The sequence below is a fragment of the Eublepharis macularius genome, chromosome 11 (assembly GCF_028583425.1).
Source record: "Eublepharis macularius isolate TG4126 chromosome 11, MPM_Emac_v1.0, whole genome shotgun sequence".
In the NCBI taxonomy this organism is placed as follows: Eukaryota; Metazoa; Chordata; class Lepidosauria; order Squamata; family Eublepharidae; genus Eublepharis; species Eublepharis macularius.
Window position 1 is genome coordinate 10,531,112 of NC_072800.1, and position 16,333 is coordinate 10,547,444.

General features: G+C 43.9%; 1 protein-coding gene and 1 long non-coding RNA gene across 2 annotated transcripts; both read right to left on the bottom strand.

Moving 5' to 3' along the window:
* Positions 1–265: 265 nt before the first annotated feature.
* LOC129337802 (uncharacterized) lies at positions 266–4,294 on the bottom strand. Its single transcript, XR_008597856.1, has 2 exons — positions 3,921–4,294; positions 266–2,336 (listed from the first exon to the last, which is right to left on the bottom strand). It is a non-coding gene; the product is annotated as an uncharacterized LOC129337802 (long non-coding RNA).
* Positions 4,295–7,784: 3,490 nt separating this feature from the next.
* Positions 7,785–13,760, bottom strand: LRRC14B (leucine rich repeat containing 14B). Its single transcript, XM_054991766.1, has 2 exons — positions 12,842–13,760; positions 7,785–9,498 (listed from the first exon to the last, which is right to left on the bottom strand). Exons 1-2 carry the CDS (start codon positions 13,744–13,746, stop codon positions 8,853–8,855), a joined length of 1,551 nt encoding a protein of 516 aa, XP_054847741.1. The 5' UTR covers positions 13,747–13,760; the 3' UTR covers positions 7,785–8,852.
* Positions 13,761–16,333: the final 2,573 nt, after the last annotated feature.

Genomic DNA, 16,333 nt, shown 5'->3' on the forward strand with positions numbered 1-16,333 from the left:
GTAGCTCGGCGTGGCTCCCCCCCCGCCCCCCCCAGCAGAGGCAGGTCCTGGCTATTTTCCTCAAGAGCGTTCTGGAGTGCAACTGACTTTGTAATTCACCCGAGGGGAGACCGCCCTGTCCTCTTGATGGACTATCGACAGCATTTCTGATCAGAGCACCTGGAGCGACTAATGGCCGACGCAACCACAGCAGGTGAGGCAATTTGGATACGAATCAAGCTTGAGCAGCTATATTACTTCATAGTAATGGGTTAAAACACACACACCAAATAACTGACAATTTTTAATAAATTCAAGAAAACATAAAACCCACATCGTTCCTATTCCAATGTCCACTGTTGAAGAATAGACTTCAGATGTTTCTTGCAGACAGAGCCCCACAGATGCTGTCTACTTTTCGTCTCTTGGTGAACATTGGTGCGTATGTGCTTTCTTACCCTTGTTCCGCTCTCTGGTCCTTCCACTCCCCCTTTTTCTCCAGCGGTTGTCCACATTTTTCTTCATCGTTGCTCTGCCTTTTCCACATTCTGGTCCTCCCTCTTCACTTGCTCTGCGTTCCATCAGGCAGCGGTCTTCAAACTTGTTGAGGCAGAACCTACTTCTAAACTTCTTTTCTTGCTAAGCAAATCCACGCTACTTCCCACTCTCCAACATAAAATGCAAGAATCTCACATCCGTTAACACTGAACAAGTTTAGATTCTATTTTTCATGTGTTGCATTTCTAAATATATGTAGTTACTGAGCAAAAAGCAGTATCCCATGGCCATAATGGCATGTTATGCAGGCAGACTTAATTTTGCCCCTTAACTCCCATTCTCCCAGCTTACACTATTCCTCCTGTTTTGACTTTCGTGATCCATGTACAAAAAAGTTGCAATCCACCTCTGAGTCCTGATCCAGAGTTTGACAACATCTGCTGTAAGGTGTGGTATGTGTACTGGACCTCCTGGTTAACCCTGGAACAATATTCACAAAGTATGTACTGTGTTAAAAGAGAACACTGTAGGATAATGTTTGCAAAGTGTTCAATATGCCCAAGGTCTCCAAGGAATAATGGGCACAAAGCCAAGCTTCTGGGCAGCCCAGACGCCAGACAGTCCCTCACGTAACTTGAGCAGCCTGGAAACGTCTGTTGTTTATATTGGCGACTTATGTAACAAAGCTCAGACAACACTCCTTTCCTTGGCCACATCTTTATTCTCTGTTCTTCGGACTGGTTTAACCTTCACATTTGAATTGATCATAAATCATTTGGATTCCCTTGCCTGCTTTTTGCACATCAAAATGTTTCTGTTTTTAGACCATAACCATAAGCAGTGTTGAACTCATCGTTCCATCACACATACACTTTAGGTTCTAGCTAGGATGATTTAAGAAAAATTCTATTTTTTCTAGATGCAGAATAATCCTGTTGTGTTTTCTTCTTCCAGCAAAGCAGGACTCCTTCCACAGAACAACCACATGTGGATGGTGTAAAGGTAGATAGGAGGTGAAAAGCACAGGGCACAGGCCAATATTTTAAATTAATGATTTGTTTAGAGTTGGTGGCAAAACATAGGAACTGATTCTTGCGTAATCCACCTGAATTGCGAGGTGTCAAGATTCTGAATGCAAACTTCTTCCTCACCCAGAACATTTGGATCCTGGCAAACAATGCCGATCATGTTGATTGCCCTGACCCAACAAGGGACACAAAAGCAGCCATCTGGATGTACAACCCGGTCAGCATTGCAAGGGTCTCACCGAACTGGCTGAATGCAGCTTTGATGTGCATAGAGTTGAACATCCTCGTCCAATTGCAACACCACTGACAAGTTGTCTGGCACCAGAGACACATGTAGAAATCGTTTAAAGATGGGATCGTTTAGTTCTAAAACTGAGCTTCCCTGGAGCAGCCGTATGAAGTACCTAAAGCCACAAATCATAAATATGGTGAGATAAATCCTAGCTATGGTGTGCTACTAATTAGAGCAGTGATGGGCACTGCACATTTTGTTGAGCTATAAGGCCAGAAATATGGAGACTTGGCTTGGAGGTCTGAAGATTGCTTGTAATTTGTTTGGCCCTTCTCCCCCCAGTAGCAGGGCCAGTCGTGCAGACCTCTGTTCTGACTTTGCATTCTTGAGGTGCACACTGATGCTTGCTTGGTAATTTGCTCGGTGTGAACAAAGGTACGGGGAGCACATTCTGGTAGGGAAGGTGATACAGTTTCATTTTTTCTCCAAGTCTGCCAATTTGTATCTTCAAGGTAGGAGATCTTTGCACAAGGAAAGTATCTTGATGCTGCATTTCATAACTCTCATGAGAGATGCTATTCCATTCCAGCAACCTTGTCCTATAGAAAATGTAAACCCACACTCAACAAATGAAATGCATTTTCATGAAGTGAAAAAAGCCAAAACTCTGTGTGCTATAACTCTCCCCCCACTTCTGCTGTTTGCAGCTTTGAGCATCTCTCTACCAACTGAATGCAACACTTCATGCATCCATTGAAGTGTTCTCCAGCAATTCACAAATGCCTGTGCCACAATAAATTAACTAAACTTTCAACTTCCACATATCTATCATTTCGGCTGTGCAAATAATTCCCCCATGGCTGGCATCAGCATCCCCTCAGCTGAGGCAGCTGCCAGCGCCCAGGGCTCCCTGCCGTAGACCCCCCCCTCCCAACTTGCCCTTTCCCTGCAAATACTCCACCACTGGCGCTTCCAGGTGTACGTATCGCCCAGGACAGTCGGGGAAAGGGCTGCAGGCAGTGCAGGTGGCTGTGAGCACCAGTCAGAGGGAGGAGGTGTGAGCAGGGCAGGGGGAAGATGCCCAAGCGGGTAGTGAGACACACGGGTGAGTGGGCAGAAAGGGAGCCCCTGGGAACTCTGCCCAGCCCCCTCCCCCCCAAAAAATCTTGAACCAGCCCTGAATTCCCTTTCTGGAATTTCTGTAGATAAGTACTAGTCAATACTAGAATCGGCAACAAGGAGTCTGCTTTTAATTATTTTATATATTATTTTTACTTTCACTCTCTGCTTCTCATAGCCGTCTTTTCCCTTCCCCCTTTTGCTTCTGTCTCAAAAGATGGTCAAGATGTGGAACCCGTTTTAGGCAAGGGTGTGACTTAGCTGTAGGCTGCAATCCATCACCTACAGAACAACAATGCAGAAATTATCTTTTCTCCAGTTTAGAACTGTTCAGACCACTAGCCTTGGTGGCAACATATATTACGCTATCTGGTAACCGTTATCTATCCGCTTGATCTGTTTTCAAGCATAGGGAATGCTGTACATGGTTATTTTGATCCCTGTTTTTAAAATGTTTACTAAACCAATCAAATGGCATCTCGGGTTATGAAAACCTAGCCACCTATATTTGTGGTTAATTAATTAAGTAATGCTGCTTAAATAGCAGTAGCAGACAAATGCATTAATTTGTCAGAATGAAAGAAGCAACACAAAGATGATGTCCTAGAGACAATCACACTCCATCCCCCCGTCCCCTCCCCCAATATTAAAATACATGCTGATTCACAGACAATTTATTTTCTCCATACCTTTTGTAGATTTCTTCAAATTTGGAATACATTATTGGACATTTTTAACAGTAGTTAGAAAAGGCAAAACAACTTCTTGTTATAATGGCAAAGTGTTAATTAAGGCTCTCAAAAATTCTGAGCAAAAATCATGACATTAAATCATTAAGTCTGACTCTTTAATGCCATGAACTGCAATCGGAAATATCAACGAGTATTATTAATTGCCTCTCTTTCACTGCCATTCTTTTAACTGCTGCTCAGCTTGGCCTCAGCACAAACTAAAACAAATCTAAAGTGATAATAAATCTATCCAAACTTTACCTAATCTACGATATAAATAAATCTTTTTTTTAAAAAAACACCAATGTAAACAAAATAATTCTGGGCTTGTACCTCTCTTGCCGCCTCACTTCCACAGTCAGGTCTTCCCAGAGCAAAGAGAAGCTTTCCTTCTTGGCATCATTTCTCTCTTCTACATCACAGTTTAGGACACCAACTTGCAGCGTATCTGGGCTTTTTAGCAAAGGATTCGGCATTGCAAAATGTAGCTTACTACCACGAATAATGTTTTTTATGTGGAAGTTTAATGTTTAAAAAAACCTTGGTCAGAGGGCTCAACGTGTTAATTTTTTGATCTCTGTTTTGTTGTGGGAGTTCAGTTCAGATTACCACCACTTAAGTATTTAAGTAGACCTATTTATATATTTATGAATCACTTGGTGGGCGATAGATAAATTGGCAAGCTGAATCCTCAGCAGCGTTAGATGTAAAAGTCTGGGTGACTAACTGAAAAAGAATGTGACATTTGGGATTACTAGCCTGACACATCCATTTGTCCAGGGCCCCTCGAGGTTCCAAACCAAACCCCTCCAAGGCACAAGAACAGGACTAGGCAGCCAATGGCGCTTTCTTCCTCTGCATATGGCAGGTCCTCCCTCCCCCTGCTATCTGAGCAGATCGGTGGAGTTGATGGAAGGCACGTTAACTTGGCACCCCACCCTTATTGGCATAACTCATGTCTTTCTATCTGACAGCAAAACAGTCACATTGCTAGACTAGAATCAAAAGAACTTTTGAAGCTGCTATTTAAATCCCATCTTTTGGCTCACCAGAAGTTCTGAATGTGGCTTAAGCCTAGGACAGAGGAACATGTTGTGGTACCTGGGAAACTCCTTGTTGAGTTCTGTCCCACATAACACGCAGGGCACAGTACTGCCACATTGTGACATCATAATGCTTTGTAATTTTTCACCAGCACCAACCCATGATGTAGAAGAGGAATGGGATAATATATGTATCACTACACAGGACAGTTTATGGGGAAGAGGTAGGTTCTCAATGAGGAGGCCATTTTGACCACATCGGTTTGCTATCCATAATATGTGGTACTTTAAGCATTACTTGGTTTGCATTACAAGTTTGCCTGCAGTTGCAACTTCTTGTGCCTGAAAAGGAAATGGGCCCTATTACAATATCTCAGGGATTAAAAAGGGAGACTTTTCAGTCCACTAAACAAAGTCTGAACGGGAAGTGTGTGTGCGTGTGTGGGGGGGGGGACTGTTTCCCATAATTCCTCTGTAACTCTCACGCAATCACTGACTGGGGTAATTTCTGGAACAAATGGCATTTGTCACTAGTTAAACTTTTTTGATGCTCCCACAGAGGAAGGATAGTGAAAGGATTTTAAAAATGAAATAGAACAAGACACCGTACTCACACATGATCCTTTCCTTAATAGTCAGGTTAAAACTGCTCCTGAGAGACAGACAACCATTGCTTATGATGGCCTTATGCAGGATAGAAATAATGAAGCCCTTCAAATCATAGGATATTTCAGTCTCATTCCCGCCCCCGCCCCCCCCCGCCCCAGTCTCTCTCACTCACGCATTTTCCCTTGCTGTTTCCTAGCTCTGCTCTCCTACAACAGAGTCTAAAACCGGCCTGCTTGAACAACTTGTGAGCTGTCCCACCCAGTACCAGCAGTCCAACAGGCAGCTGATGCATCTCCTGTTCCTGCTGCCTGCTGGGTTTGCAAAAATAGGGGGCTGACAACATTCAGAAGGTCACTGATTTTGCAGATGACATGGGCGAAGGCAGCAGCCCACCCCATGATCAAACTTCCAAATTCCCAGACTCTCTTAGTTAGGATTTCAGAGACATTCTCCTTGAAAACCAGCATGAAGGTGGGTGGGAAGCCTGTAAATCTCTTATTCTACCCCTCTTTACAGCTCTGTCATCTGGAAAGATAAACAACGGTTTATAAAGTTATTACTAAAGATGAGCTTAATTCTCCAAGCAACATCTTTAAAAAATACCTAAAACATTCTGGAAGTTTCTCTGTGTTCTCTGAAGGGATAAGGGCTGGAATTTAGGTCAAATGCCACATATCACATGAACAACCAGCCTGCCCTTTCAGTAGGTAAAGGCAAAACACAAACCCTTCTAAGTTTAGAAAGTGCCTCCTACCAGTGCCCTGGTTGCAGAAGATTTTGCATTTTCTGTGTGAGGTGACCTTTTATGTGATTTCCCATCTTTCTGCATTTTTTACATCAGCTTTGACTATCTTGTACTTGGTGAAACACACCTTCTGTATGAAGTAGATTTTTAAAATAATTACAATTAATAATAAAGTGCCCACCCCCATTTTCCTTATTGTTGGATAAAAGTACCTCATCACCTAATAAGATGTAATTGGCTTGCTGCCTTTTCCCTGATGGAGGCTTTACCAGCTACATGATGGACAGAAATTCAACACTGTGCCTTTAATGCTAAGCGGATGTGCTGAATTTCTGCACGTCGTATAAGTGATGAAAACATATATGTGTCAGGATCAGAACGCTCTTTTGTATACCTATGCTTAACCGACTCCATATTTAATCTTTTCAGTGTTCAGTGCTTTCTTCCCCAGGTGCAGAGGTTCCCAGGCAGCTATCTCACAGACCCGCATTGTTTTGGCTACCGACGTTCCACCAAGAACCGGCCTTGGGGAAGCTTCCCCAAGGCCGGTTCTTGGTGGAACGTCGGTAGCCAAAACAATGCGGGTCTGTGAGATAGCTGCCTGGGAACCTCTGCACCTGGGGAAGAAAGCACTGAACACTGAAAAGATTAAATATGGAGTCGGTTAAGCATAGGTATACAAAAGAGCGTTCTGATCCTGACAATACGCTCAGTCCAGTTCACAGGAAAAGGTAAACAACATTAAAAATGAGCATATTCTCCATATTATAATTATATTAAAAGTTTATTTCACTCTGCAAGAAATTGCTGAGTTCTTCCATTTACATTTCTGGCACAGTGCTTGTAGATTCATGTTTAGGAACATTTTTATCTAGTGGGAGATTTTTGAGAGCCTCTCTAAGGTGTTGCCTGGCAGGAGGGGGAAAAAAAGGGGGGGGTGTTTTTGACAGATTCACTATTGAAAGATAGAGATCCTGTGTGGAAGACAGATGAGGAATTTCTGTACTTCTAGAGAAGCACTATTGTCCTAGAAGAAAAAGGAATAGAGTGGAGTGGTTGAGAAGATGGTGGGCAGAAGAGCAGCCATCTTCTGGTGGGAGCCACTTCTGTTCCTCAACTCCAATTGAAGTTCTACTGCTGTGTGGAAAGGCTGGTCTCCAAGGCCATTCACAGAAAGGAGACCTCTGCTAGCATCCCACCTTGACAGTGCCTGTTCTTCGACAGAGACTTCTGCCCACTTGCCAAAATTCAAAGAGAGCATTTGGAGACTTCTAGAGTTTGGCCCGAGACTCACTTATGTCCTTCTTCATGATAACTTGGGAAGTAGTCTGTAAATTACCGGGTTACTATTAATAATATTTCAGTCAAAACTCCCTCTGATGAGTCCTTTTTCAGATAAATGAGAGTTAGCAATGCCATAATTAAATCACACTCCCCATTCCTATTCCCCTTTCCTACCTTTAAATCAAAAGTGTTTTAGGTGAATTGTGTAACGACAGTTCTGTGACCACAAACATCATTACAAGTTAAGCTGAAAGGGTAACAATATTTAAACTCTTTACAGGGTGAGCACTGCACCCCTGTAGCCAGGGCTTTTTTTCAGCGGGAACGCGGTGGAATGGAGTTCTGGAACGTCTTGAAAATGGTCACATAGCTGGTGGCCCCGCCCCCTGATCTCCAGACAGAGGGGAGTTTAGATTGCCCTCCGCGCTGCCAAGCGGCGCAGAGGGCAATCTCAACTCCCCTCTGTCTGGAGATCAGGGGGCGGGGCCACCAGCCATGTGACCATTTTCTCCGAGGGCAACCCACTGAGTTCCACCACCTCTTTTCCCAGAAAAAAGCCCTGCCTGTAGCACTCAAGTGTAGGAATGCTGACAAATAAAATATATAAATAAAATCAGAAGTGAAAAAAAACCAGCAGCAATTGTCTCTCTCCTCCTCTCCTTCAGCAGTGCTCCACTATTTCGTTAAATCTTTTCCTCTCCACCTATTAAGTTTAATTTCTTTAATTCCATGCACTCCCCTTGTCCAGATCTAGAGCACACACTTCCTCTGATTTTTTTAAAGTGACATCAAAGGCAGTCATTCCCTGTAGCATCCCGACATCTGAGGACAGAACACCATTGGTACTGGATTAAACTGTTGAGCCAAGAATGAAACCGAATTTAATAATCTAGAAAGGACCACAGAGGGGGAAAAAGGAACAAAATGACTATGACTTCTAATGTTCCAAAAGATGTAGTTATTCTGCAAAGAGTTCATCTTTTTAAGCCTTTCCAAGGAAGTATGCAGCTTTTCTTCTCAAATTATAAACTGATGATTTTATAAGAAATGATGATAATTAGATAAACCAAACCTGATGCAATGCTGGAGATCTGTAACCAAAACTACGAACGCATTTAATTTTGTTTGAAGGAAACATAGAACCCCACCAAACAGCTTCTCGGCAACAGCAATGAAAAGAGGGTGTTTAAACCCACCCATCCACCCCCTTCACAGCAAGATTCCCACAAACTAAATCACTTTCCAAACTACTATTAGACAAGCCAGATGGGAAAAGATTGAAGAGGGAGCCTGTATTTTTTTTACTTGGGGGTGGGGGTTAAAAAACAGCTGCATGAGGATATAGGGATGGGTTTAATTTATGCTGAGAAATTGGCCCAGGGAGAAAGGGCCAAATATCTAGGTTAGAAAACTCTACTTGAAAGGCAGAAGGAGAGGAGGTGGCAGTCCTCCTTTATTTCGATGGCACCTGTGCAGAAGAACATCCTGGTAGTCTACCCTAAATGTGCTGTCTAAACACTTGCAACCAATAAATGCTTGACTTTGATTTATGGATTTGAAAAGCACCACAGTCAGCTTTAAGCTTCAGGTCATTTCCTGAAGCATCGTACTGAAGCTTTCTAGGGCTTCTCTGAAAGACTTCAGCAAAAAGGATCCGAGTTCATTCCCCGTTTCTTGTACTGCTGCATCATAACCTCCAAAGAGTGGGGTAGAAGCCTTTATGTCCTCACGCTTTGCCCGCAATAAAATCATGTTAAGTTCCTCTACTATTCTCTCATATTTCTGGTGATCAAATTTTAAAAGATCAGCTTCATGAATTGGGTAACTGATGTCATTTGGGTAACAGTCTCTTGGAACTGGGAATTCAATATATTTCAGCCTCTGAAAGTCAATGAAAATATTGAAAAGGCATTTTAGTGCTCGAGAAGACAGAGGATTTCCAAGGAACTTCACCTCCTCTAGTTTCCGGCAGGGGACCAACCCCAAAATCAACATATTCACATGGATGTCTTGAATGTTGCACTCCTCAAGGGTGAGGCTCTTCAGCGTGTGAGAGGAGTGGTTCAGAAGTTTGAAGAAGGTGGATGGGTATAGGTCAGTCACATCGTGTCCACTGATATCTAGAACTTCCAGGTGGTTAGAATGGAGGCTGTTGGCTAAATATGCCATGTCAACGTGGTTTAAGGAGCAGTTAGAGACATCCAGCACTTTCAGAGGGGTTTTCAGTGGGCTGAAGAGTTAAATGCAAGAACAAAAAGTAAAAATCTAGAAATCATTAGATTCAAATGATTATCAAGTATACAATTACTATATATGCAATGGACGCAACCAGGGCTTTTTTTCAGGGGGAATGCAGGGGAACAGAGTTCCGGAACCTCTTGAAAATGGTCACATGGCTGGTGGCCCCGCCCCCTGATCTCCAGACAGAGGGGAGTTGAGATTGCCCTCCGCGCCACCGAGTGGCGCGGAGGGCAATCTGAACTCCCCTCTGTCTGGAGATCAGGGGGCGGGGCCACCAGCCATGTGACCATTTCCTCTGAGGGCAACCCACTGAGTTCCACCACCTCTTTTCCCAGAAAAAAAGCCCTGGACGCAACTCCATCATGAGTTAAGCAAAGGTACGGTGTCTTGTTGACATCACTAAAACATACGTGTGAGAAATGAGAGGCAGGATTATGGAAACAAAATCACAGTTCTAGTAAGTTGTAAGAGACCTCAAAGGCTTTGGCCCTCTTCTATCCAGAGGAGTTAGCCGTGTTAGTCTGTAGTAGCAAAATCAAAAAGAGTCCAGTAGCACTTTTAAGACTAACCAATTTTATTATAGCATAAGCTTTCGAGAATCAAGTTCTCTTCGTCAGATGCCTGATCAAAACTGGGCAGATACAGAAGAGGAGGGGGAAAGAGAGAGAAAAAAGGGAGGGGGCATAAATCACAAGAAGGCAGAATGCAATTAGCATGGAGGCTATCAAAACATTCCTTTGCTTGGAAATGTAAACATTTCCTTTTGGTGTGCAGTCAGTTTGTAGCAGTGAAGGTATCCAATTCCTATGTAGTATAAGCCTTCGATGACCACAGCTCTCCCTGCCAGCTGCATCTGACAAAGAGAACTGTGGTCCCCGAAAGCCCACACCAGGCGTCACTGGGCTCCCCCAGATCACGCCTCTGTAAAGAGAATCTGTTACCTGTGGTAATGTGATAACCATTCATAGTCCCTCTGCTCTGTACATTGGACAAACCAGCCAACCTCTACGCAAAAGAATAAATGGACACAAATCTGACATTAGAAATGGAAACGTCCAGAAACCAGTGGGAGAACACTTCAATCTACCAGGACATTCCACCAAAGACTTAAAGGTCGCTGTGGTTCAACAGAAACCTTTCAAAAACAAAATCCAACGGGAGGCTGCTGAATTGGAATTCATATGTAAATTTGACTCTGTCAAGCGGGGACTGAATAGAGACTATGAATGGTTATCACATTACCACAGGTAACAGATTCTCTTTACAGAGGCGTGATCTGGGGGAGCCCAGTGACGCCTGGTGTGGGCTTTCGGGGACCACAGTTCTCTTTGTCAGATGCAGCTGGCAGGGAGAGCTGTGGTCATCGAAGGCTTATACTACATAGGAATTGGATACCTTCACTGCTACAAACTGACTGCACACCAAAAGGAAATGTTTACATTTCCAAGCAAAGGAATGTTTTGATAGCCTCCATGCTAATTGCATTCTGCCTTCTTGTGATTTATGCCCCCTCCCTTTTTTCTCTCTCTTTCCCCCTCCTCTTCTGTATCTGCCCAGTTTTGATCAGGCATCTGACGAAGAGAACTTGATTCTCGAAAGCTTATGCTATAATAAAATTGGTTAGTCTTAAAAGTGCTACTGGACTCTTTTTGATTTGGCCCTCTTCTAGGAGATTATGCTGCACTTAAACCCTACTTCATTGATTAGTCCATAGGCTAGAACAGTATGATGAAATCAAGATAATGTGTCACATCTAAAGAATAAGAACTACCATGGGAAAGGAAGTAAACCACCATCCCCCAGCCGTGTGGACTTTGAGGCAGGGAGGAGGCCTCTTTCTGTGGTTCACTTAAACCTATGAGTCAAGCTTCTATTCAAAGATAAACTAATCTGTGCTTTATCAGAAAACAAAGTCTCATTCTTCCCTAGAGGAATTAAACATTCTAACCTCTTGATAAATGGCCCAACAATTACTTGGTCCTCCATAATTTTGGGATCAAGTTTGATGAATCATGTTCTAATGTGGGATGCTAGCCAGCATGTCAGGCTTTCACAGTGATAACACTGGTTCACAGCCACAGATTCCATAGCTGGGCAGGTGATTGCCTCTGTTTCAGACATGGCACTAATAAAAGCCCTATGCATATTGCACACTGAAAACACTTCATAAATTATACGCAGAAAGTTTTCAGTGCGAAAGCTCTTGAAAACAAGACTGTTTTCAAATGAGAAACAGACAAAAAGGTATCTTGCCAACATAGTACTTCTGTGGGTACTTCTGTTTGGCTCTGCTAGATTAAAAATTAAGCAGAATCTCCAACATGGTGCTTTTTAAATTATATATTTAACACAATTACAACAAATTTCTGCTTATGGAAGCCCCAAGGATAACTATTTCAAAGATAACTATTTTAAGACATAGTAGTAAGTGTACTCACAAAGTGAAAGAAGCTAAGTAATGAAGCCACACACAGACTCTGCACACAACAGTATAAACTGTGTCCCAAGATGGCTTTCTATTCAGCAATTAGTATTCAGCAGAAACCACACCGAATGGCGCAGATGCATAAATTCTTATAAGAGAATTTCAAAAGATTTAACCACAATCCGCCCCCTACAGTATCTGAACACCAAGAGGTGGATAACCTTTCCACAGGATCATATCCTAGCTCTCTACTCCCCAAAATAAAACTATGGCCTTGGACTCAGGAGAACTGGACTCCGAGCCCTGCTGTTGCTCTTCTGTAACAAGAACATTTGTAAAAGATCCATTTGTGTGGATTTATTTTTACAAATGATTAAGATAAAGAAAAGGTACGTTAATTTTCCATGCTCAGCCTTAAGTGTGGTATAATAGGCGACAGCCTGAAATATCAATTTCTGTCCAGATGGAGTTTCTGCTAAGTGTGTGTTGTGTGTGTATGTGTGTGTGTGTGTATAAGAGGCCTTGGCCAAAGTTGTATTATGCATCCTGGAGACCCCAGGTTCAAGTCCTCCCACTGGCAGGGCTAGGAAATTTCCCTGCCAAAAGAGCTAGTACATAAAGAGCTAGTTTAGGTGGGTAGCTGTCTAGGTTTGCAGCAGAACAGCAGGATATGAATCCAGTGGCACCCTAGAGACCACCAGGATTTTCAGGGTGTACGCTTTTGAGAGTCAAAGCTCCCTTCTTCAGACATATCCTGCTGACATTTGTAAATATTGTTCCAGCTACATGACCTGAACTTTTCTCCAATGGCAGCACCTCCATGGCTGTCCTCTTTGTGCTTTCCTGCAACAATTGTTCTGTGTGTGGCCACTTCTTACACCGTTAAGAACTATTCCAAACCACTTACCTGAGCAGTTTGCGTATCCTTCCTGTGAGGGTGGAAAACGGCAGGCTCAGCTCGGTCAGCTGGGTCATCTTGCTTAGCTTTTCTCCAGTCCTTGCAAGGGTGGCTTCATCCTCCGGAGTGAATCTCCTCACATCAAACGTCCTCGCTGGGAGCGCAAGTGACGTCAGCTGAGGAAAGTGAACATTGTTAAACAGCACTTCCAAATGCTCCATCTCCAACCGAACGTTGTGGACCACTTCAAACCTGCGCAGCAAAGAGGGCTCCGCCAGCTTTATGATGTAAAAGAGCTTCCGCGGGACCAGGTTGTCTGCTCTAAAGGCCACACAGTGGATCTTCAGTGGGCTGTGGCACCTCATCAGCAAGGCTTGAACAACCAATTCATAGCTTCTTTCAGTAACAAAGAGGTTGATAAGGACATCGACGGAGATCTCGGAAGCGCTGGGCCCAGGCTGCAGCCTTTGAATATCAATAAGCAGATCAAAGCAGATCTTGCAGAGCAGCTCCGTCCTGGCCCACCGCCCCAGTGCCTTCTGACACTTGCAGAGTTGGACTTCCACATCTTTGATGCCCGTTAGGTCCACTGTTTTGAGTCGCTTTGCATAAGGAGAGGAGCAATTCAACACATAGTCTTTCAGACCAGTGAGACAGCTGGCCAAACACACGCAGCAGGCTCTGCTACTGATGTCCTCCTGGTGATCGGCTGTCTTGCCTAACAGTTTTCCAACATCCAGTTCTGGCAGTGGCCAGTTTTCCACCAGATCATGGATCACTTCCCCCTGCTCCTGTAAGTAACCAGCCTTAAAAAGAAGAGGGAAAAGGTTGTGTGCGACACTGCCGAGACTCCTCCTGACGCGCCGCGTGTCAGACACCAAAGCCTCCGCACTTATGAACCGCAGAGAGCGCATGGCTGCTGCCTGGCTCTTTCTGTCATGGAGGGTCTGTGTCTGAACGGAGGCACTCCCTGGTTTGGCTACCTCTATTTTTAGCGGCAGCTGCTGCTCTGTGGGTAGGCAAAGTAGTGTCTAGGGGGAAGCAAAATGAGCCATCACATGTTACTATTCTGGTGCCAGAAACTTGACAAGTTTAGTACATTTAAATTTAATTTATGCATGTGGATTCACATGTACATCTTTTTTTGTAATAACATATTACTTTTAATCAGCAGATGAGAGTTAAATAGACTTGTTTGCTGTTATGAAATGTACACAGGGTTATTTTAATAAATATTCTGACAATGTATATGAAATCAAATTTATTTAGATAGTGAGAAAGAGCTGTAAAAAATCAATACCATCTCTTGTCTATCATCAGTCTTTAAAATACTTAATATACCATGTTGACATGTATTTATATACTTTAAAACTGGAAACTCTACAACTCAGCCTAAAAAGCTCTCAACACAGCATTCAGTACACAAATAAAACAGAATCAAAGGCAGATAAAAACCTCAAATGCAACAAGACAAAGCATCGTTAATAAAACAGTCCATAATATCTCAATAAAAACTGTTTGAAAGAAAAATATAAAATCTAAGAGAAAACCAGTGCTACTGTTTGGTCACACAAAAACCAACAGGTCAAATAAAACAATTACAACATTGGTTCAAAGCCTGAGTACAAATGGTTTTTTTTAAAAATCAGGTGACTAAAGCTCAGTTGATTCAGTGCCAAACAGGTCTCCAAGAAGACAGAATTTCAGGGGCAAAAGCGCCATCTCATAGAAGCCCTTTGTCTTTCTGGTCACCTGCCAGCTCAGCTCTGCGTGTTGGGCACAAAGAACAAGGGCTGTTTGGAATATTTTATCTCCTGGGAAGAGGTATACTGAAGCAGGTGATGCCCAGATCATTTAGGGTTATAAATAATTTTATGTTGAGAAAAGTCCAAGAGATCCACCAGATCAGAGCAAGGGCCTGGTTCGACCAGCATCTTGTTTGTGGTAGCAACTGACCAAATGCTCTGAGGAAGCCCCTAAGCATGGAACGAAGAGAACAGGCCTCCCCTGGCACTTCTTTTCAATATCTGGTATTCACATGGACACCTTTAAACTTGGAGGTTATACGGAACTATCATGGCTAAGAACTATTGATATTCTTGTTCTCCATGAATTTTTCTAATCCTTTTAAAGTCACCTGAATTTGATCCAAGTTTCATGAACTGACTACACAAAAACTTTTAAAAATGATAAAACACAGTACATACCACAGTAGTAAAAATGATACAAATATCTTCTTTATTGCTCCATTTTAAAAAGAATCATATCAGAAAATTTTCTGAACAACAAACGTTGTGTGTAAGCTGTTGTGGGCCCAGCACCAAGGGGGTGTGAGAGGCAAGGGCAACGGAGGACACAGATAACTTGTTGGAATGAGGAAAGGCCACAATTGCATTGGTGACAGCTTATGGAGCCTCGGAGCCTCCAAGGGCAGCATCCCAGCATTGGCCAATGGGCCTACTGGCTGATGACCCCTTCAGCCCTTCTGCTGAAAGGGGAAACGGCAGGATGGCAGGCCGAGGGATGCCACATGGGCGCAAACCTCTGTGTGGATCCCCCTGTCACCTGGGAGTGAGCCTGCCCCGACAGCTCCCACCTGGCCTTGTCCCTGTGATGCCTCACCCCCAAAATACTTTAAGAGCTAGTTTAGTTTAGTGGTTAAGAGCAGCAGGACTCTAATCCGGAGAGCCGGGTTTGATTCCCCACTCCTCCACTTGAAGCCAGCTGGGTGACCTTGGGCTAGTCACAGCTCTCTCAGAGCTCTCTCAGCCCCACCCACCTCACAGGGCGATTGTCGTGAGGATAATAACAACACACTTTGTAAACCGCTCTGAGTGTGGCATTCAGTTGTCCTGAAGGGTAGTATATAAATCGAATGTTACGATTATTATTAAGGGGATTCCCCCAAGTACGGGGAAACTGGGCATGTGGCCCTGTTTCCCCCCGCAAAGGATCTGTGCTCAATGCCAAAACTGCCCTAGCTGAGAGTATAAAGTGGTTTATTAAACCCAAGAGCCATTACAGACCCCAGTGACCGCTATAATGAGGGTGGGCTGCGTGGGAAGCCGCTTCAGGAGCTGGGGGCTGGAGGAAGACTGCATCCTCATGGCCTGCTGGTGGGAAAGCCCTCACCATGAGGACCCAGCCAGCCCGCTGCTGATTGGCGGGCAGGGCACCTGGAACGCAGGCTGTCGCACTGCCCAGCCCAGAGGGAGCTGCCAGGCCCTTGATAAAGCCAGCTGCCCTACCCTGCACCCCTCCACCCCCCGCAGGCCACAAACTGGGCCCCAGGTGAGTCTCGGGCCTGAGCGCCTCCAAAAACCTGGCTGATCTCCTTAGGAAAGTGCAGACACTCACTAAAGAAAGCTTCAGTCCTTTACTAACTCTCTTTAACGTCAAGTGTAAGCTTTTGAGAGTCGGAGTGTTTGAAGAAGGGAGCTCTGCCTCTCAAAAGCTTACACTCTGAAAACCTTGTTGGTCTCTAAGGTGGCACTGGATGAA